This window comes from Malurus melanocephalus, unplaced genomic scaffold, assembly GCF_030028575.1.
Source record: "Malurus melanocephalus ecotype Western Australia unplaced genomic scaffold, MMel_1.1 scaffold_44, whole genome shotgun sequence".
NCBI classification, from domain to species: domain Eukaryota; kingdom Metazoa; phylum Chordata; class Aves; order Passeriformes; family Maluridae; genus Malurus; species Malurus melanocephalus.
In genome coordinates, this window is record NW_026623276.1 from 2,660,778 (window position 1) to 2,684,812 (window position 24,035).

At 37.1% G+C, this 24,035-nt stretch overlaps 1 protein-coding gene across 3 annotated transcripts in view; it reads right to left on the minus strand.

Annotated features, from left to right (window-relative positions):
• Positions 1 to 24,004, minus strand: part of ESCO1 (establishment of sister chromatid cohesion N-acetyltransferase 1) — a 32,546-nt gene extending 8,542 nt beyond the window's left edge. For 2 of the 3 annotated variants that reach the window (XM_057364929.1, XM_057364931.1), the window contains exons 1-8: positions 23,933 to 24,004; positions 21,213 to 21,316; positions 20,855 to 21,053; positions 18,938 to 20,300; positions 18,179 to 18,290; positions 17,006 to 17,069; positions 14,831 to 14,945; positions 5,436 to 5,567 (exon numbers count right to left, since the gene is read on the minus strand). In XM_057364929.1, coding sequence (XP_057220912.1) covers positions 5,436 to 5,567; positions 14,831 to 14,945; positions 17,006 to 17,069; positions 18,179 to 18,290; positions 18,938 to 20,300; positions 20,855 to 21,051 — 1,983 coding nt within the window. In that variant the 5' untranslated portion in view covers positions 21,052 to 21,053; positions 21,213 to 21,316; positions 23,933 to 24,004. Of the gene's footprint in view, positions 1 to 5,435; positions 5,568 to 14,830; positions 14,946 to 17,005; positions 17,070 to 18,178; positions 18,291 to 18,937; positions 20,301 to 20,854; positions 21,054 to 21,212; positions 21,317 to 23,379; positions 23,430 to 23,932 lie in introns of those variants that run through there. The other variant, XM_057364930.1, reaches the window with a different exon arrangement.
• Positions 24,005 to 24,035: the final 31 nt, after the last annotated feature.

Sequence of the window (24,035 nt, forward strand, 5' to 3'; positions counted from 1 at the left end):
CTAATGCAGAAAATTCAACACTAATTTTTAGGTTAAGATATCCTGTTCATGTAATAGCCAGGTATTCCACAARATTAAATCCAATAAAAAACAGAACACTTCTGAACATCACAGCATTTATGCTTTTAAGCCACAGTACATTAGCACAAGTCTAAAAATAATTCTATAAAAATGCAGTAGTTGATTCTCAAATGTGTAGGACTCATTATTTTCATTACTGTCCACCTGTTCATCTTCTTAAGTGATTCGTATAATATGGAGACTGATTATATTCACWGGAGGGATAGATTCTAGATTGAAGTATTTTGGAATTTATTCAGTAATGCATCTTTCAGATGAAGCTTTCCAAAAGGTTTCTGCAAACCCTAAGCTCAACTATATTTTTAGTGAAGTCATTTTAAAGCCATATYGAGCCTTTAAAGTCATATGCAGCTCTAATTTTAGGAAGAAAAACTATGATTTTATGTATTTATCTGCACCTTTAGTATCCTTTTTGCTGAGCTTTGCTTCCTTTAAATCAGACTGGAAGCAACGCACAAGAACCAGATTGGTCACAGCTCTGTTATATTCTAACATTAAAGGGAAAGTGCTTCAGCTGGGACCGATCCTATCAGATACTTACAGCAGACAAAATATGCTTTAGTACCAGCATTTTATGTGTGGTCTGAAAATTATTTCCTGAACATACCTATTAACATTTTTAAAACAACTCCTCACTATTTTAATGTAGGGAGTGTTAACAGCCTGCATGGGAATAAAACRCCACGTCCTTGGMTGTCTTGAGAAAAAGAAGATTGGAATGTAGAATTGATAATGCAGGTRGCTTACAATTATAAACATTACTAATACTGTAGCTTTTGCAAACCTACCAATCCTATGCTGYTGAGTAGAAAGTGACAGCCTCACTGACCAATGTATGTGTGACACAAATGTATGCACTGGTTRCTAAAGTGGATAAAAGARGCCTGTCCCAGAATAAAGGGGTTACTTTTTGTGTGTGYATATGTGTGTCTTTGTGTCTGTTATTTTGTGTCGGCTGTSTGGCCAACAGCGACATTTTAACACTATTAAAAAAAAAAATACAGTTTGCAATTATTTCAGTCACTGCGGACTAAAGTGTGACTCCTTCAGCAGGCAGATTACAAGAACAAGTCACTAATGTAAAAAACCAGTCTTACGTCTGCAATACATAGTATTTTACTGCAATGTCAAAAAACTACTTTTCCTTTCCTTTTAATAGACATTACTTTAGGACATTAAGACTTATTTACTGTTATATCAGATGCCCAAGCATTGATATCCATCACCTGTGATGACCAAATAAACCAAATAAAAGGAAAGTTGCTCTTCCCACAGGCATATATACTCTACAAAGCCTGGAGTGAACACGATGAGAGCACTCCTCCTTGATACTGGAAATCCATGCCCAGCAACAGATTACCTCCAGCSAGCAGCAACTGGCCAGGCTGGTGCTGTAAGGGTGCATGTAAGAGCTGTTRCAACACCCTTCTCCCCTCCACGTTGCAACTATTTATCTTACAAGTATTTGTAATTGCTTGAGAAAATAAGACAACTCTGCAAAACACTGTTAGCTCCTTTTTAATCTACCCCTAACTTCCTCCCAATTTAAACAAGATTAAAGGTTGCTTCTGTTTGTTTGTTAAGGTGCAATGTCGATAGGAGTACAAAAGATAGACATCATTACAGAAAGGGAAATACAGAAAGCAGCTGCCACCACATCATGAAATAGTAGGGACAACAGCTACAGAGTGTAGTGCGTTGCTTTCACTGGATATGATGTATGTGTATAATCAATGATATAGAATAAAGTTGTAAAGATGGCTCCAACATCAACAGCACAGTAACTAAATGTTCAGTCTCAGTTTTTCATGAATTATGTTCTGTTCATGGTTCAACATCATCTCTGATATAGATTTGTCTTCAAAAGCAAAAATTAGCAGATCTTATAGTCTGCTTCCCATGAATTTCCTAGTTTTTTAGAAATTATTACATTAGAGTAGGAAATGGGACAGCAATGCTGGTGCCTTTCTGTGTATGTCAGTTCTGGCTTTACTGTGCTCACAATTTCTCAACCAAATACATGAAAAAAATTAGTGATGCTTTTTTCTTACACTGCTTTTTTTCCTCAAAAATACTGAGGTATTGAGGAATTAAGAAAAGCATTTATGATTTTTTTCCCTAGTAATGAGGTCCAGTGTGAAATTCTGTAATCTATTGTCCTTGACAATTTGCAGCAGAGAAATGCRTCTATAGCATTCTTCTTTCTGACACCTATATCAAAATATTCTGCCCTCTTTCCTATTAATGGAATATAGAGAACGAGTTTTTGACTTCAGCTATGAAGTACTATGCTCTATTAAAACTTCTTGCAGAAGATAGGTAATGGTGAGACCTTTATTTGAATTATTATTTTTATGTCATAGAGATRCGTTACTTTTGGAATTAATGCAAATCAAGACAAGCATGACACCTATCTAAGATGACATGAAGGCCAACATTACCTTCAATCCCAACATACTATTAACTTGGGATGCCAAGAAGTCAAATATTGCCTTTTTTAATGTGAAAATCCTACGAAGCTCAGAGATTAACYTGGGCACAGTTACAGCAGAATAGCTGCTAACTTATCAGAGTACACAGCCCAAATAACAGTTTCCTCCATTTTCTTAAGTTCAAGATATTCTTAACCAAGAAGATGACTCTGAAATACAAACATATTAACTGCAATTACATAGGCACCTGAATCCACAGGCATTTACTAACTTAAGGTTTTGCTTTGCAACTTCAAAACACCATTATAATGCCTCGCTCTTACAAAAAAAAAAAAAAGAGAAATATTAAACTGATCCTATGTGGTATCAGAGGGAGGATATAGAATTGATACTGTGTGGTATCACAGCTAGAGGATTTTCTAAAACTCAGTCATGTGTCCGTCCCAGAGTGGCCCATCCTGCTGGAGCTAACACCTGATGTGTACATCAGCACTCAGTGCACACACACACACTAGAATGCCATCATTTGTCTGGAGACTTTCAGATGTCTGAAACCAGAAGAACAGATACAGATTGCTACGTTTGTCTGCAGTTGGGGACAGTTCTCATTTCTGCTCCAGTGCTATCCTTGGCCATCTTACCTTCTAGCTAATTTAATTTGCACTCCTCTATTAATAGCAAATGTCACCCTTAGGAAAACCTGTATCAGTCCTTGCCAATCTTCTGTTCCCAAGTCTAGAAAATGTCATTACACTTGCCAAACTTCCCCTCTGAACACAGAGGGTTCCTAGACCAGGAAGTCTAACCAAGGAGTTACCAGGACTTTCCCGAGAAAACTTTTTTTAATCCCCTGATGCTACTGTCCATTTAATACTGTCAGGGAAAGGAAGGCAGTTACAATTCCAACACAGTAATTACATACATATATACAGAAACCTATAAGCCATCCTCCCAAAAATCCCCACTAAAAACGTCCGAGCAAAATCAGCGTAATTAGAAACCAGTCTGGTATTTCTGGATGACTAAGAATTAACAAGTAGTCACTTGGTGTACTAATTCACTGACAAGAAGGCTTATCATAAACTGAAATTATTTTCTAAGAGGAGGTGAGAATGTTTCTGTCACAATACTATCAACCAAGAACTACTGACTCCAGATCAAATGATTAGCGGTAAAGACTCATCTATTTAGCATGGCAAAAGTTACTCATCCATAGATGAAACAGGGTTAAGATTGTTATGAGGGAAAACAAAAATGTCARGGGGAATTTGAAGACTAGTAAGAGTGCTTCTTTTGCATCTTAGTCTACAGTTTCTGTTCCAGAATAACCATCCAAATCATGGCTCTTTGGCTCTACAGCTGTTTTCCATGTCACAAAACACAACTAGAGCCTCAAACAATTACAGAGAGAGAACTGTTTACTCATTGAACTGACAATACAAATAATTTGCTTGAGTACACATTGTTGGAAGCTTTAAGAAGATAGCTTGCAACTGACAAAACAATAGGRAAAGTTTTTCTCAAATCAAAAGCATACCTAACTCTGTATAAAGTTATTTTTATTTTTGACCAGTTAAAGGCAGTCTGCTCATTCACTTTTATGTTAATTATGCTGTTACACTAGACATTCATGCAAGTGTGGAATTTCAGCTCTTTCAACTTCCAAAACATTCAAAACTTCAGTACARCTTAACTACATGAACATAGCAACTTTAAGTAGCTATTGAACTCATRTGCCAGCTTCTGTCCAAAACAACTAAACATCATCTTCTGTAAATTATGTTTATATCTTTAGTAACATTCCAGATTTGAAATTACTTGGGTGGGGAGGGGAAGGACAAAAAGAATAGAACAGGGAAATGTATTTTATGCTGCCATTATAATGTAATGAGTTCCATCACTTTCTGCCCAGTCCCACCCTATGATGCAGCTACTGTGCATCAAAAGAGATCTTTCAAGATGTCCGGGTTATTTGGCAAAAACTAACCACGGACAGAATAAATACCAGAAGTATTCACCAGAGTTTCAAGCACTTTAGCTATGAAGTTACAGCTTTGTATTTGCAAATGGTGGGATAAAATTGTGCTTGAGATTTAAGAGYAGCCCAACAGCCATTTGGTACCTACATGGAATGAATTGGTGGCCTCAGTTCAATTATCCTGGAGGTCTTATCTACGAGTGTCGAGTACTGAAGGTAACATGTATGATAAAGAAAATAGAATTTGTGGATTCTGTTCCGGATTTTAGGCATGTGAACAGGTATTTCCTATGTCTTGTAATATCAGCTAGTGGGAGGTAGCTGATTTTACAATATACTTGAAATTATACAGAATTTTTCAAATCTGAGATTTAATATGGGAGATATACTCAGATACAGCACATATATTTTACTGTATTTTAGAGATGACAATCTCATTMTAAATTCAGCATAGCTTCAACAAGCTATGAAGTTCTATCAGTTGGATTCCTAGGCAGTTTCTCCTCAAATAGCACATAATAATGGAAAAGTAATTTACAAGTCATCTAAGATTACATACTTAAAAAAACAGTACAATCAGCCCTTCATCTGTCTATTRAGCCAACTGCTGCAAACACCAGTTGTACAGAAACTTGTACACTTTCAGAACAGTGACATTCCTTTGTTTTCCTATCTCTAACCTCACAACTCCCCAAGATCAGGCAACTGAAGAAGCAAGAATATGGCAATGAAAGATCGTCACCATGTTAGTACAAAACTAACTACTTTTATGTGTAACATATACCCTGTCTACCGTGGCTCTTAAAAACATTTATTTCCCAAAGCAGACAATTTACAGCCTACTGTGATAATAATTTATTAAAACACAACTTAATGTAATATGAATTGTAACTAGTACACAGCAAAAAAAATACTGTTTATTTAAACAGAGAAGGCTTTCTTACCACATATTTAACAGCACTTATGAATTGGTTGTGGAATAACAGATGTTGGGTTTCATCATCTGGATTTGACACAGTGTAAAGCATTCCACAAATATTACAGGAAATAGCACCAAATCTCTTCTGTCCTCCATCCTATAAAAAAAAGAAAAATAACAAAATCAAACAAACAAATAACCCACAAACCAGGTATTTATCAATTCCCTGCACAGTAAATAAAGTTAGACAGAACTTTCATTGAATCAGATATCCCTTTTGATAGCATATCTTCTGGAAATTCAATACAAAGGCTGAAATGTGGTAAAACAGGAGAAACAACAAGCACAGAATTTAGAATTTAATCTTTTAAAAACCCATATACCCGCAAAATGCACAGGCATCAATCACAAGGCAAACTCAATCTAAAAAAAACTAGCTCCACCCCCATTACTTTTGAACAAATTACTGTTATTTTATGACATACAAAGAACAGAGAATTCTTCCTTCATTTCCCCATCTGCAGAAATACAAACATCTTCCACAAATAAAATTCCCACACCCAGCCCACACTATTTGGTTTTCCCTACACTTCTACTGCTGCCTGTTTTTTCATTGTGAGCTGCTGTGAGGGAGGCAACAGGTGAGCCATTTTCCTGAAAGTTTGGAAGGGTATTATAAAAACCCAAAAGTTACGGAAATAATCATTAAAAACAGGAATAGGTCTGCATAGCTGATCATTACCTTTTTTGGKTTTTTTTTACGAAAACCAAATATTCCAAGGCAATTTTTGAGACACTGTACAGCAGCTACACTGCAAATTGAAAATCATACGACTCAAGACCTTCTAGGTTATCACCCTACTCTATATGCAACCATTACCAAACTCCAGGCACTCCTCAGTACCTATTGCTTCATCTCTAYTCATTGAAAGTGTTGTTAATTTGGAAACACGCTCAGATTTTGGAGTCAGTGCCTAATAAAGAGTGAAGTATCAGGTGCTGCGGCTGCCTTTTGCAARGAGCAAAATAATACCAGTTAGAATCAAATCTCTAATCAAAAAGGCATGTTTAAGTTACAGCTTAATGGCAAACTACTTTTTTTCCTCTTTAACTACAGTTGGAAATTGAGCTTATGTAAGCAGCAATAAATGTCACTTGTAATTTATTTTAACATACATCACAAGCAATAGAGAAACAAGAAGCTATTCTATACTCTAAACCAGTAACTACATAAGCAAAARCAGGTTTGAGGGTGTTTTTAACATTAAATTGATTTGTGCGCACAATTTGCAAGGAAACAGATCACATGAACTCCATTTTGTTTTCCAAAAGCTGAAAATATTCATTGTAAAAAAAAAAGGCTGCTTTGCAGAAGAAAGCATTTTGCAACACAGAAGAAGTGTTTACAGAACATTTCCTATTCCTTCCATCTTCAAAGATGTCTAAGAGCTAAACAACAGTTCAATTATCCACAYAACAGCAACTTATTCCAGACAGACATTAGGGCCATCTAAAGAGTAGGTATCAGTTGCTTTCCAAGAGGAGACTACAGGCACTACAGACCAGACAAACTCAAGGAGTTTGTCTCTCCTTAGGAGCACATCTMTGGAACTCAGCCAAAAGTAAGAAGCTGAATCTGGGAAGTCATTGCTTTAACCMTACATCAATGTACAGATTCCTGCTGTATACAGGAGAAACAGGAGTACACCATTTTTCTAAAGAAAAAGGGAACGATGAGTCCTGCGGTTAGATTTGTAAAACCAGAGTAAGATGAGCTTTCTAAAATCAAATCTAATATATTTAATTTCACCTGCASATTTCATTTAAAGCATCAAAACAAAGTACCTATTCTAGACACCAAAAGATACAACATTTCAAGGGTTAATGCCTGAAAGATGAAAAAGGCAGTTCAGCKGACTTTCTGAAGATGAACAAACTGAACCAAATTTAAAAATCCTACCTGAAGATGGAGAACATATSCCCTATGTCTAGAGGAGGGTAAGWGAAAAGGAAGTGTACCCTTGATGCYTRGAATATGTCAGAAACCCCACCAYGTAAATTACAAAATCAGCTATATAAAACAAGTCTTAAGTATTTGTACTGCAGTATGTCTCATAAAATGATTTCTGTTCAAATCATCAAGAAGCTCAAGGTATTAAATTAACCTGTAAGTTTACTACCAACAATCTCAAGCCAAAAAAACCCCTTAGTGATGTAGGAATTCAGAAAACTCAATGTAAGGATATTCTCAAAGTTGTCCAGCTCCTTAGCTCAACCCATCTTGCCTCAGAAATACAAATGCTGTTTTTCAAGTTTCCAAGAATAGATTACTTCCCTGGAATAGCAGTACCATATTTTATTTTACAGTCAGACCTTCTCAGATGTTGCTGCTATCAGTGGCTTTGAGTTTCGGGAGAAGATTTTTTTTTTAAGGATTTCACTGCTATTACTATTTTACACACATTTCACTGCTATTACACATTTACACACAACATGAGTTGTATTAATGGGCTACCTGCAGAGGTTAATATGAAAACCCTGCTTCATGAATTATTAAAAAAAAAAAAAAAGCACACTGTAGTATCTAAAGCAATCTTTTGAACTCTGTAGCCCTGATAAATATGGACTACAGCCTTTAGGAAATATTTTACAGTCTCCTGAAGACAAGAAGATTTTTGGATAACTAAAATGCTATTTCAAAGCCACAGCACAGAACATAATGCTTCAGGCAAAAATTAAAAGCAGGAGCTTTAAAATCCAACACAGACTAAAACAACAAAAAAGAACAGGCAAAATAAAGTCAGGAATTATGAAGAATGCATTTTTATACTTCAACAAAAACCTCTACAGGATCTGACTACTTTTAAATTTATGTCATTGCATAAGCAAAAGTGGAAAGGGCATGCATCCAGAGGAAAAAAGTGATCCCCAATCACAATACTGCACTAAAGCTTGCCAGACCTTCCTAATGGAAAGAGATCAACAACAACAACCAACCAAAACACGAAACAGAACAACTGGGAAAAAAAAACAAACGACCAAAAAACCAAAAAAACCTCAAGCTCCAACTACCTAGGAGCACCTTTTGTACTACATATGAGAGTAAAGTGGAAGGGTGGAATCTTCTCAGCAAACAGMAGATACTGGGTATGGAAAAATTAAGTGCTGACTTGTTGCAATTACAAAAATATGCAGAAGTTTGACTCATAAMTTTGAGAAATGTTTTTCAGAGCAATTTTCAAGACAACGTGATGTTTCGGGCAGAAAAAATGTGTTACTCCATTTACAACTCAGTTTTCTAAACAGCAACAATAAAAAGAAAAGATACTTTTATTTCTTAAACGAATTCTGCACATTTAGATGTCAATTACACATTCCCAGCATCTCAGGCAATCCTCAAGTGCAGGATATCCACYCTTTCAAGGCTAACTGTAATTGAACATTGAGACAATATTGCCTTAACCTTCAGAAGGGTTTTTTAACTCTGTGTTAGACAGAAAGCAAGCTCTTACCAATATCTTCTTTGAGAAGGTGCATGTCTGCTGATCCTCCATATGTGCAATAAGGAGCCCTGCAAGCAAAAAAGGCATTTGGTGCCTCTGTAGGAGATGAAAAGGGGCCTTTTTTTTTTTCCTTTCTTTTCTCTCTTCAGGCACATATTAGGTGACCTCCTTCTTGATTATCTAGCACTAGTTAGAGGAAGACTATTTTTCCCTCTTTTCCTCCAGTCTTTTAACAGAACAAAGAATAAAGCCTCGCCAGAGAAACAGGCAGGCTGGAAAGGAAATACAAGAAGTCCAGGGAAGATTTTGGGGGTCTCCACAGAAATTAAAAGATCAAAGAATGCTGTTTCAGTGAAAGATGCATTCAAGACTGAAGCTGATGTGTAGATCCCCTTGCTAACCAGGAGGATCAGAAGACATGTCCCAAATCAGAGTAAAATCCAGTCTTCATTCTGAACAAAAAAAACTCCACCAACCACAAAAAAACCCCAAAAAACAACCCAACACCAGTGCCCATCTTCCTAAAAGCTCTTTTAACAAAAGGRTATAAATTAGCTTGAAACTTTCAAAGCCGTGATGTATTTGATTTTACTTAACACAAAAAATGAAAATGGAGGGTCATCATCCATTACAAAATTGTATCTTCACTGGTCATTGGCTAAAGCAATATGATAAACAATACAAAATAAGAAAATAAATCTGCACAGTATTTACAATGGACAGGTAATCCATGCTTAGCCCACATAAAAATATTAATCAGGAATATTACAAAGTGTTCTGATGAGCACAAGTTTCAGCTCAGATAAGGTTAATTTCCTTCACAGCAGCTGCTATGGTGCTGTGTATTAGACCTGTGACCAAAACAGGGCTGGTAACACAGGGATGTTTTAGYTATTGCTGCACAGTGCTTACACAGCATTCAAGGCCTTTTCTGTTTCTCAGTGCTGCACCAGTGAAGAGGATGGGGGTGCCAAGAAGCTGGGAGGGGACAGAGCRAGGACCAGCTGATCCCAACTGACTAGAGGGGCATCATCCCATGCCATATGGCATCCTGCTGAGCAGTAAGAGGTAGGGGAAAGAGGGAGGGAGGGAGGGAGGGAGGATGTTTGGAGTTAATGGCACTTGTCTTCCAACTGTTACAGAGGATGAAGTCCTGTTTTCCCAGAGATGGCTGAACACCTGCAAGCTGATGAATAGCAGTGAATGAATTCCTTATTTTGCCTTGCTTGCATGYACAGGCCTTGCTTTACCTGTGAAGCTGTTCTCCCCCGTAGTACTTGGATGCAGTGAGGAAGCAGCTGCACGGTGCATAGCCGCCTGCCAGAGTTAACCCACAACACAGTGTCAGTGGCCTTGGTGCCTGAATTCCTCTAGCAGCTCCTACCTACTGTTACAAAACATTCTCCCCTCCCTTTGGGACAAAGGACACCATSTACAACCCACCTGAATTTACAACACGAAGCTGTGCTGCTGCAGCAAAGAAGAAATGCGAAGAAGTGACATTAAGAAAGGATATCACCCCTGTAAGAACACAGCTATCCCAAAGATCACCATTTGTGTGGGAAGAGAAACAACTGCTCTCAACCATCAAACTCCGTCCCTTATGCTTACACACTAGTCACTAKCTTGTTTTCACTGGGATTACAAAACAGGAGGGAGGCAGTACTCAACTAATGTGAACAATGAAAGATTGCCCAAAAGCCATTCTCTAAATCTTCAGAGAAACTGCCTAACCAGACTGTACCAGWTTAAGGAAGAAAACAGCAACTTTAAATGATTGCTATGCAAATGTATTCAGGCTCATAAGAAATCACTCTTACTATTTCCACTAAGGACTGTGTTTTCACCTTACATAAAAATATTTCAGTCAAGCAGGAAACTATGTTCAATTTAAATCAAAATATATGTAAAGAAAAATTCAAGGATGATATCAAAAGGTGTAAACTGGATTAGGACGCACATTATGTCCACGTGTACCATGAACTCAAACCTCAGAATCAAAAGCACCTTCCATCAAGCAATCCTGATCCATGCTGATACTTAAAAAGACCAACTACCTTTAATCACATTTGCTGGCCTCCAGGCACTAACTCAGAGCTCTAGAAAGGCAAAAAATCTACATAACTCTAGACTATCCTTTTACCACTTCAGTGATTGGTTTTCACTGTTCATTCATTTTATATTCCTTCCTAGAATTTATGATTCATTTTCAAAATACTAGCCAAATTCAAAGGAACAAACCTTCCCCAAAATGGAATAAATATTCCTGTGCTTCATAGTAATTATTTATAAYGTCCTTCGTAGCATTAACATTTTAATTTATTCTTATTTTTAGGGTAAAAACTTTGTCCTGGGTCTGACAGGCAAGCAGAATTTTTACAAGATGAAAACAACTGACTTTCCTTGTCTTGGCTGTACAGCATCTCTCATTAGATGAAAACTGAAAACATATGCTTTGCACATTTGTATTTATTTCCATTTCAGAATTTAAAGGAACAGATGATTTCATATCCAAGTTGTCATACTGGCAAATCACATTCTAGTACTTGCACAGTAAAGGACAATTTCAGTGCATTACTCTATAAAGCTTCTTATGGGGCTTCATGTAACCTGACAACCTAGCAACTGAACATTTAAATGAAGTGTAAGAGGATGCAATTCACAAATATTTAGAACAGACTATTCCACCAAACACCAAATCACGGATTGGGAATGTAATGAATCTTTAGCCTCAACTGTAATTTCTTTCCCCTAGAAAAAGACATCACATTCTCCTCAGTCTGAATCTAAGTCTTTATCACTTCAAACATCACTGTTTTCTGGCACTCTGCATTATGAAGTTTGTTGGAGCATTAGATGCTTTGCTGTTCTCAGCTGAAATTCTGTGCTCTGAAGTGACTTGATTTTTAAGATGTGTGACAGCAAGCAAATCTGAACAGAAACAACCCATCATTTGACTTAGACATACTTCTACAAAATAAGGTACTTTTATGGTTGAAAGCCGCCCAGATAAGATGATGTGTACCAAGAAAGAGAATGGTGCAAGTGCAGCTACTAAATATTTCTTCTACAAACCAAATCTGTGTTGCTTTACTTCTGTTTACAGCTTTTTAAATAGCCTTAAAGCTTGTTAAAAATCATTATCACTTAAGAAAAAAAGGAAATGAATCTATTCATCATACTGGTCATATGGAAGAAGAAGGAAGCTAAGATACATCTTTAAGGATTAAATATAAAAAAACAAAGCATATTGTGAAAAGCAAAGCCCAGTTTTACCATAACACCTCTCTAAATATAGCTCAGGAACAAAAAAATAGATCAGAATACACAGACAACACTAACATTCCAGACTCTGAACCTCTGATACTGCAAAGAAAATTCTAAGGACAGGCATCAAACTTACATACAAAAGACTAGGAAAATTCACTAGCAAAAAAGAGGCGAAATACAGATATTGCATCATATGGGTAGTCAAAAAAAAATTTAGTTTTTCAGCTTTGGTTACAAAAAAAAAAGATTCTGTGCATGCATTAAGATGGATTGGCTTGACAGATCTCCGAAAGTATCAGATCTCACAGTAGAGATGCAAAACTGCATCTTTCAGGCATTTTTTAGTGCAATAAAGTGCTAATTAAATGTCTCTTGCTAAGAATAAAAGCATGACTTCCCAACTATGCTCAAGGTAAAGGATAATGAAACTGCTTCCCTTAATACAATATGCCAGAAACTTGAAATAAAAATGATTTCTAGCTATTAACTATAATTTTTTAGATACTATAAATGCTAATTTAAGTGATTTGACCTTGTGTAGTGAGACTGCTCTCCACATTGGAGAAATTTCAACCTCAGCAGTTTTCAAACCAAATTAATAATTTCTCTGTTCTCACAGGATCATTATGGAACTACAGAAACACTTTTGAAAGTAATTACTAATAACAGAAAAAAACCCGCCAGACATTCAGAATGCACATTTTTAAAACTCAGCACGGTTTTGCAAGCAAAACAATTAATTACAAAACAAACCCTATTTTATTACAGGCATTTAATCCCAAATCTTTTGGGCATTTGTAGGAGGAAAGCCTAGCACTTTAGAAGTTAATTTAGACACTTTTCACCTCCAGAAGCTAGCATAAACATAACTATGTCTTGTCTACACTGTAACCAAGGTCAAGGACATCATGTCACAAAGTGGCTKAACTAATATGTGGGTTGTTTGGTATGCTTTGAGAAAAGAGCAGTCTTCCCCAAGTCAAAAGAATAACAGACCAATACCTTATCTAATGTTTTCTTGGTAAACTGAAATACAGGCATTATTAAAATGCCATTTCCACACAATAAAAAGCCTASTCTGAATTCAGTTACATCAAAGCAAAGTAGATTTGTATGAAGTGCTGAAATACATAGGACATTGTGAAGCTGTTACCTTCACATTTAGAAATTAAATACAATGCTCACTTCCATTTTCCAGAAATACACATAGAAAACCACAAACTAAGTCTCTCCTGTTTTTCCTCATTTTCCTCACTGTTCATCATTGAAGAACCTTTAAAATTTTGCTTGGTAAATAACTTTTATTGTTGTATACCTAAACAAAAGATTACTCTTCTGATTCTAGCTGAATATAAGGCTAATGTCAGCACAGTCAATAACTCAAAAAAATCTCTTTGTGCAATAAACATTGCAGAGAGCTACACAACTGCTCTTCAGTAGCTGAGCAGGCAGGAAGTTCTGTATTTCTTCTTGTCAAAGATCCTGGCAACTTTTCAGCCAAGTTCTATTACTGTATGAGTAAAMATTAAGTTAGTTTTACAGAAATGAAAAGGCATATTTTTACAGTTATTTTAATTTAGTTAGGATATTTAATAATTCATTTTATTTCTATTGGTAAAATGAATTTCAAAGAGGTAGTAACTGAAATACTTGTTAAATGCTAGATAYAGTTCAATTATCCTGTGGCTGGGCACTCACATGCCTAGATTTATGTAACTTCAGGTAAYTGAAAGATATATTTATCAATTTAGTTCTTGGAAGCTCTGATACTAAAATGTTTCAGGATGGATATAACAGAGTGTTCAGAATTCATTTCGTTCTATTTTAGTTAATATTTTCATGTGTATAATCCAAGTATTACATGAAAAAAGAACAATTTAGTAACACCTCCAATTATATATGTGAGAGGTATAAGTTCATAAGAAACTCCCTTCCTTCCTAATGGCTTGGATTCCTCTCGTTCTCCAGCCTTTCATTTCTCAAAGTTTATCTGACATGTGGGTTATTAAAAACACAAACCAAAACACAACCAAAAACTCCAATCAGCCCACTATCACATTGTGTGATTCTACAAGACAGAAGAACAACTGTGTCACTCCCTTCTCATTTTGCATTTTCTCCTTACCCATATTTTGTAGCTAATTGCCAAATGGATAAGAATAAATAACCAAATTGATACTGCTGCTTAAATATTATGGTAAAAATAAGTGCATGCACTGGGAAGTCTTAAAGTTGGCCTCAGAACAATGGACACTTGAATGACAAAGGAACAAATCCATTGATAATAACTTTGCACACAATCTACCACATGCATCTCCCCCTATAACTGTCAAATTTTAAGAAACTGAGAATTTATGCATAAGTAAAGGCATATTCACTCTCCCTATTTTCAATGAATAGCCATTCTATTAAAAAAATACMGAAGTTTATTTCAACAAGAAACATTAAACATTAAGACTTGCTGCCAACATTTTCCCATCCACACTGAATGACARTGTACCACAGGTTTTACTTTTACAATTTACAAAGATGATAAGCAGTATGCATAAGTAAAGATTTTTAGACAAGTTCATTAAAACACAACACTKCAAATTCAGAAGTAATTTCTTTGAGAAGCTATAAGCCTTACTAAAAGGGTATTACTTACTGTGATCAGCGGCTTACCACCATCTTTTCCTGCTTCTTTTGGCTTCTGAATATGTTCCTCAGATGATGGCAAGTTACTGCATTTTGATGCTAATGAAGGATTTGACAGTGGCACCCTTGAAATACAAATATATTTCATGTTAAAAATGGAACTGTTTATACATGTCATGTTAGATACTCAGAACCGTTGTGATCAATGCAAACAAACTTTACCAAGATGCAAATCCAAATTAGTTASACAAAACACAGCCCTGTATATTTTAATCTGCAGTTCAAAAAGAAAAAATAAGGAAATAAATGGATTAACAAAAAAGTACAGTTTRTGACTAGCCTAACTAAAACATTTTCTTGGTTGATGAAAAAGAAATTGTTACCAAGTGGGTAAGTTAGTCACAACCATTAACACCAACATTTAAATGAGGMACTTTCAGAGCATGACCAATGGTGCCTAATGGTATGTATTTTCAATGTAAGACTTAGGTATCATACATCAGGCTGCTAAAGCAGACTACATAAATACATTTTCACAAATCTAAGCCAGATGTCAACCTCTACAACTAAAACTTATTCTCTTCTAACAGCTGGCAGMGAAGGAAGGAAGATGAGAACTCAAGGAATAAATGCATGGGTATAACTGAAATCTCACTCAGAWCAAACTTCCACTTGTCACAGCTGAAAGAAACCCTGGAAAATCTATCATACATCATCAACAAAGTCATTCTATGAACTTGATAYTACATTCATTCCAACTTGTGGAGATTGCCAAAGCAAAACATGCACAAAAACACATACACTTCAACTAGGTATTTACATATTTTCTGTTTCTGAGCAAAGTAAGCATATAGGACCAAATACTTAATTGTGGCACCTGCTGTAGCACAGATAGCWGGTTAATCCATTGAGCTTTTTAAAAAATTAAAACTCTTGCCAGACATTTTAAAACAGCATTTTTTGTGCTAAATCAGGGATAATTTTTTTATCACTGTCATGTGCCCTAAAATTTGCATTAACTAGCKACTTCGAAGTTTGCCTTTTCCTGCTGCAACCTTTTCCTACAAAGCCCTAAAGAGAGCTACACTGTAGATATGCCTGCAGATACCAGATTACTCTATGTTATGGAGGAATATCACTGAACAAAAAATGGCTTAAATCTTGGATATCATACAGAAAGCARGATAAGAAAGGTCTCAGAATTAAAATACATATCCAGATAACAGTAAAGCAGTTTTAGTATGTTCAGATAATAAAGGTAAAAAATTTAAGTAGATACCATAAAGTTGTTTGGCAATTGATAATAAAAATAGGGAAAATCAAAGTTACTGTATTGCTTATCAATAATTTAAAACCACTCATTTAACTAGTTTTGCATCTATCTTACCCTCCATCTTCTGTAAAGATCCATAGTAGTAGAGTTTTTCAAAATGTATAAAAGGGTAGGTTAGTCAGAACGGTTAATCTGGCCYCAGACAGATATACTGAAAATTAACTGAAACATTTCTTCTTGTCTCCATTGTACAGAAAACAGTAACACCGACTACTGATGCTGCTCAAGGTATCAGGCAAAACAAAATTTTTGTCTTTAGTTTGTAATTGGCTAAAACMAGAGCCTATGCCAGAACTGCTCAAAAACTGCAACAGTCAACGCAATCAAGGCTAAAATACAAATTTGAACTGTAAGACAAACTTCGTACTAAGAGCGTTTTCTTTTCAATATTGCAGCTGACACCTTCATCTCTCAGCAATCACTAAAATTCCAAATTAAATCCCTTCTTCCCCACCTAAAAMCATTTCACATGTACAAGACTCCCATAGTTCAAGGAGTAAAAATTCCCCCAGATTTAAGTGAAATAATTCAGTAAGTGAAAATCATGTGGCAAACCCTTCCCCTATTCTCTAGTTCTCATCTGACCTGAGGAAGAGACCACTATAAATGTTTTTCCAACTCTGCCAAATAATACTTTTTGAAACAAATGTGCACCTACAAATATCTTAGTGATTATTTTACCAAAGCAAAAATATCACTTAACAATGGGGTAAAATCAAAGTCTGTTTTTACAAAGRACAAGTCACTTGTTTGAAACTAAAAATCAAGGCTGAGAGACTAAAGTTTTGTAATAAATTCTCTAATAACTTTATGCAAGGTTACTGTAATTTCATAATCTATGAAATACTATACCTGTTCTCAGATTCAGAAGTTTGACTTGTAAGTGAAGTTTGCATCAACTGTGTAGGAGCCAAATCTATAATTAATCAAAGATTATAACTTCATTATAAATTTTTAGTTGCAAAAGAAATTTGAGTTTCACAAACAGTGATTTTCAGAAAACATATTCAAGAGAATTTTGCAATCTGCTCATGGCCAATAAAAAAAATATTCAAGTTTGAGGCACTATTTACATGTTTCTCCAGGTATACTTAAAAAAGGCATTTTACTCCAACATTCTGCAGAATAGTTCRTCAGCAGCTAAAAAAGGCCAGCAGTAAATTACATAGGAATTTRTGACACACATATAAATAGCTCTCAACATAGTATTAGAATCATAAATGTATAGTATGCCCCCATCTGAAGTATGTTCTACAACACTTAAGGAAAAGAAACAATCAAAAACAGCAAAAGAAAGAAAAAGTTGTTTTTTTTTTTTAATTCTGTAACAGAAATTAAGAGAATTTACCCTTCCATAGCATCCTACAATGGCAGGAAAAAAACCCAACTATTTAGTAAAGCTAAATAGCAAACCAATGCACTTAAAGGCCCAGACTAAAAAAACAACCCCCCCAAAACAGAAAAAAAAATTAATGAAGGGACAAGTTAGTGATCCATTGATAATATAGTCAAAAGTACTTCAATCAAAATATTCACATCACACTCATTACAAGCTTTGACAAACTGCATTCACATGCTGATAAATGAAGACTATGTAATAAAAACAGCAGGGTAATTACTTGATCAGGGATTCGGTTAAGATCAAGTAGAACAATTTATAAGAAAGAAATGCAGATACTTATTCAAAGGAACCAGAACAGAGAGTTAACAAAAACCAAGCCAAGAGAAGAAGCCAACTGAAATACAGAAGTTTTAGTGCTTTATTACATCGAAAAGAAAGGATTTGGTTGGGTTTCCCCTTTTTCCCACTTGACAGACCAGAGAGAAAAGTACATTTTGGTGCTACTCAAATGGCCCTRAGTATGACACAAAGCAGTACAAAGCCCCAGGTTAACAATTCCAACCCCAGAAGTTTAGCTCTGTGCCAGCTATACCTTACTCAGTGAAACACTCCTTTTAAAGGGAGACTTATGTTTCCCACAGAACCAATCAAACAAAGTGGAGAAATTAGTAGTAAACAATTACCTTGAGGTTCACTTTCTCTGGGTTCTTTTTTTAATTGCTTTGGTGGTCTAGGAGCTGTAACACACTTAACTGGAGAACTTTCTGGACTGGAATCCAAATGTAATCGAAAGTTCTAAGCAAAACAGAAAACATTAAATGAAAACAGTCCAAACTGTTCAATGCTTCAACCTATTAACAAAACCACTAATTTAGGTAAGTATTAGCATTTCAAATACAGGCCCAGTTTTCTGATTCCTGTTTTACTTTAAGCAGACAAAATACAATTGATTAACTAGTTCATATTGAAATTTGTAGTATTAATTTAAAAAAAATATTTTTCACCTCATATGTAAGTTTGTAAAATACTTCCTATAGAACACAGTTCTCCTGAAAATCCTAAATTTTAATACACACTCATTCAGATAAGGAAATGAGAGAGTAACAAGTGTTCTCCTAATACAGCTTGGCAGAATAGAACAGCTGCAGAAGCTGACATCACAAAAAAGTGTCCATATGAGTCTGGATACCCTTTGGCTCCAGCACAAAATTTTACTGATCAACATTTAGTTAACAATGAATATAGGAGGGTGGAATCAATTAATTTTTCAGCTTACTATGACCCATCTATGACAACACAACAGTAAATCTTTAATACATTTGAAAATTTTAAGTTACCATAAAAGAAAGTCATTGTTAAAACAATCCTGAGCATGGAATTCTCARAAAACAGAACAGATTTAGAACACCCTCCCACCGTACAGCATAATTAAAATAACTTACCTCATCTGGTCTTGGCTCACATAAATGTTTTGTCAAGTTAGGCAACAAACCATTTTCTGCACCTTTCCTTGTGGGCTGTTTTGTTTCTAATGTCACTTCTTTAGCTTCAGTTCTTTCAGATGAAGGATCTGATTTCTCCTGCACACAAGTTGTACTTTCATTCTCAGAGAGTCTTGCTGACAGCTTGCCTTGTGCCTTTGAAAGCTCTGCTTCTGCAGCCATTTGACTTGCCTCTGAAACTTCAGGGAAATCTTTCAAAAAAGGAAGCTTGGGGGCATTTGGAGAACTTGAGTTACTTTGCTTCACGTTACTAGCTTTCAGCAATTTAATTTTGGTCCATTTAGAGTTTTTGTTTGAGGARTTATTTCTACCATTCAGAGTGCATTTGACAGGCATTGCTTTTTTGCTAGGGAAAAACCGTTTGCACTGAGTACTTTGACTGGGSTCTTTCTGAGTAAGCATTTCACTTTGCTGTAACTGTGTTTCATCATGCTTTTCTTTTGTTTTGCTATCCTCAGAACTAGGGGAATCTTTCTTCACTTCTACTGTGTCTGACTCAATCTCACCTGCAATTTCTTCACAAAGTTCAAGGATGCTCACCCTTTTGGATTTTGCATCATTMTCTGGCTGATCAGCCAGATTAGTTTCACTTACAGATGGCTGTGAAGTATCTTTTGGTTTTGTACTGGGTTTTATGTTCTGATGTGTTTGCTGCTTTTCCTTAGATGCTGTTGAATTTGGCTTGAGAGAATCAGTTTCAACTTTCTTTGTGTTGCCAGAATTAGGAAATACAGGGCCTGTTTGGTCTTTCTTGGCTTCCTCAAGACGCTCATCTGGACATGATGAGGACCCTCGAAGACTGTGTTGAAAGCTATTAGAATTATCCTTTTTACTGTCTGCTTTACACTTTTTCAAAGAGCTGGTCACTTCTACATTTATTTCCTTAACCTCGTTTGTATTGTTTGACTTTATCTTTGTGGTTTTCTGTTCTGTTTTCCCCCCAGCAGATTTCAGTGGTTTTGCTGCACCACTGTGAGTGGGCCTTTTCGCATGGCTACTGTGCTTAACATCAGAAGTTTTTTCTTCTTTAACTTCTCTGCTGCGCAGGGATCTTGCTGGAACATGTACATGGGTTAACTGCTGCAGTCTCTGTGATCTCCTCGTTACTGGCTCATTTGGTGCAATTACGCATTTTGACTTAGGAACTTCTTGCCCGGATTTTTTCTGGCAAACCTCCTTATTTTTTGCAGATTTAGGCTGCTGCTGCTGGACTGTTTTGCCAGGTATTATTTTATTATTTGAGTTGAATGCTGATGATCTTGTAGTCATGCGTGTTCCTACTTCAGGTTCATTGGTGTTATCACTGAAAAATTCAAATAATTGTTTTTTAAGCATACAGAAAGTAGAATTTGTCATAAGATTCTTTTTATTCCTCCTCTGCCTCTCTTTTTTCTCTTTTAGAACACAAGTTCTTAGACGCTCACTACTCTTAGAAGCATTTTCTGTAGAACTATCCCAAAAATGTATTCACTTCCACCTGGTAACCCTTATTTAATGTCTTTTTATGTATGGCAAGACTGAACTATGAATCCCACATGAATGCTTTATATTATCTCTAGCAGTTTTTAATCACTGACACTTATGGCTTTCAAATGAAATATTAGCTTAGATAATATTAGATTTATTTTTGCTTCAGAAATCTTTTTGAAGGAGGTCTTTCTGGATTTCAAGCCACTTACATGGTTCCAGAGAAAGGTCATGTAGCAGACAGCATACATAACGATTTAAATCTCATCTCCCTTCTAGCACTATTCAACTATTTAGCTGACTAACTCAGATTCCCTCTGCTTAGATTGTTTCTGCACTAATGTAGTCTATCAAGACAACGTAGAATTATGTATTTTTCTTGTCACTGACCTGTTTGATTTGACAGAGGTTTTGAGTACAGTTTTCTCCTGCRCTGCACACTGATTGGGCTTTGATTTATTTGAGCCATGTTTTGTATCCGACACCTCTTTTTCCTTCTTTGACGAAGACGGTTTGCTGTTCTTGTCCAGCTTTGGACGTTTAGCAGAAGACTCTACTAACATAGACTTCCTTTTCTGAGCTGCCATTTCTGTAAAAAAACCCAATCAATTCAGCTTTTAGACGCTTTGTCAAATGTCGTAACTTTTCACATTTATACATTCACTTTTCCTTTTATAGCCAGATCTTGCTGTGATCAGAAAGCAAATAATCAAGCAATCTCAAATCAAATTACACTTATTTTACTTACAGGTTTTTACAAGACGCAATTGATGTTTAGGCCAAAGTAACTTATCAAGGTGTGCCAAGAGCATTCCTTATGCATATGCTTACAAACAGGATGTTTCATGCCACCTATGAAGAATAGAAAATGTTCATGCAGTAAACATTTCATTAATTTCCTCCTCAGACTGAATTCCCACCCTCTTCCATCCTCTTAAAGAACACTTAGCTTTAAAGTTTCATTGATAAGGAACTAAAAAGACCAAAACCAACAACCAACCAAAAAACAATTGACACATTTTATTTTTTACTTCCATATCCAACCATTTTTGGCACTTCRCTGTCTTAAGCATTACCCTTTTACCTTTTGAAAGGTGGCAGATAATGGTACAATTCAAAAGGAAGTTTCTCAGCCTTTTACCTTTTTCCAAAAAATAGTGTGCTGCTCTCTTTCAGAGCCAACAAAAAAATGGGACTGCTGTCAATCCTGTGCCTCACAGCAACAGTGAACAAATCCATTAGACTCAGTTACAAAGTCTGGTGGCTGCTACGACAGAACTTAAAAGACAYTGGCAACCACCTACAACTGTTCCTTCTAATATGACTTAAGCTACAAATCAGACGTGGAAAGCCTAGAAAGATGCATCATTAGAGACATTTTGCCTTGGGCAGTTAAAGACAATGTCTTCATGAGAACTGAAATTATGATAACGATGCAGAAGTTACTGTGCACAAGAGTCTAAAAACTAATTATTGATAAAAAAATCTTCACAGATTTGGTTGATTATCCCTTTCATATACATTTCTGACTTTTCAGTTCCCTTATTCAAAGACATGTAATTGTATAATGGCATAGGTAAWTGTTCAATAAAGTTTCGCTAATAACTCTGTAAAATWAAGTTTAGTGGAAGACTTGGTGGTCAGAACTTCCACATCACCTTTTTCAATCAAGAACTACCTACTAATTTTTGTCACTGACAGACTGACAAAGATTTCTAAAAAACTATATTGCTTTTCAAACCTTAGTTTATGTGACGTTAAATCTGACAGATATAAGGTCAGACAGGAATAAGTCACCAGTTGTGTAACACAGAGCAGACACTTTCAGTTCATTACAACTACAGTATGACTTCAGTACTGACAAATCAATGCCTTTCTCTAACAATTTGAAAAATACTTACGTTAAGTTCCTTTTAGYAATTAATCATTATCCAAAAAGAAAAAGTAAACAACTGTACTCTTCTTTAAACTTTAAATTGTTCTKAACCTGATTTTCATTTATCTGTTTATGAAAGAATTTCTAACCATGCAACACTGGTAATTTTCTTAAAAAGCTGGTAAAAACTCAGATTCCAGACATCAGTGCTGTCCTCTGGCCGCCTCTTTTAAAGAAGGGGCATGACAAACAACACATATTTGAGATATATTTTTTTAATTMTATCCAAAGAAGAAATCTCTAACAGCACTTCTTGTAGTGCTATTTTCATGTCTCTCCCTAAGGAGCAGGTAACAGAATTTATGTGCCTACATTCTACTAGCTCATGAGCTCCATGACAGCTCGCAAAGCCTATGGTTTTCCACCAGTCAAAGAAAAACTGTCAGAGCTGCAGTGTGACCACTCAACCTGAAAATAACAACCCTAGTTGCTGAATAGGTCTTTGGTCTCTTAGAGTACAACACTGAGTCTCACAATCTGAGAATACCATGACACACACTCTGTACACCTGGATCTTATTCGGTTTTTTCCAGACATGACATGGCACACTCAGGGAAGACTTTCAAGTACAAAACAGAAAGTACAAAACTTCCCTCWGTGGCACTGCGTCTCAGGAAACTAAAAAATACACTGTCCTCCCACAAAGCTCTCGAACAGTAATTTCTTTCCTACTAATACTTTGCATAACAGAACAAAGTCTTTTCCAGACATTCCAGAACTGGCAGTCTTTGCCCTGGAGAAGTCATCCTCCAGTAAAAGGCAGATTATGGAAAGAAGGGGAGACATAGAAGTCCAGGAACAAACTAGAACACGAGTAAAGGTTTGGTGCAAGAACTACCGGGGGAAAAAAGCCGAACAACAAAACAAAGCAAACAAAAACATCAACTAAAAAAAAMCCAAGCCGACAAACGAACAAAACATAGAAACGCGAGTCCCACGCCCTCCACTGCTTAAAGCAACGGTAGGACTGGCTGCCCACCTGCTGGACAGGGCGCGGGGGTCTCGCACCTGAGCCGTCCCGGCTGAGGGCCACGGCAGCGCCTGGCAGCCCCTACGGCACAGCTCGGGACGAAGGGAAGGGAAGGGAAGGGAAGGGAAGGGAAGGGAAGGGAAGGGAAGGGAAGGGAAGGGAAGGCCTCCGAGCGTGGCCCGATGTCAGCCACCCCAGCACCCCTCGGAGACAGCCCTCCTGGGGCAGGGCCTGGCGGGGAGCCCCCACTCCCGGCCGGGAGCTCCCGCAACCAGGGCCGCCGGGGGCAGGGCGGGGGTGCCGSGATGAGGCCGGACGCCGCCGGGCGCCCGCCGCAGCTCCCGCTCCCGAGAGGGCACGGCCGGCCCGCTCCCCCCGCGACAGTGCCGGGCAGGCCCGGGGAGGAGCCGCCGCCGGGCTCTCGGCCCCGGGCGGGGGCGCAGGGGACAGCGGACACGGGGAAGCCGGAGGTGACGGGACCCGCCGACACACGGGTGACAGCGGGGGGCGTGTGGGGGAGAGCAACTTCCTCAGCCCCCCCCGGTTGCCGGCGGCCGCTTACCTCGCGAGGGTGTCAGCGACGTGCCGGCGCKGGCGGAGGCGGCGAGCCCAAGGCTGGAACCCGCCCACAGCCGGGCACCGCCGCGGCACCGCCCCGTCCCGCC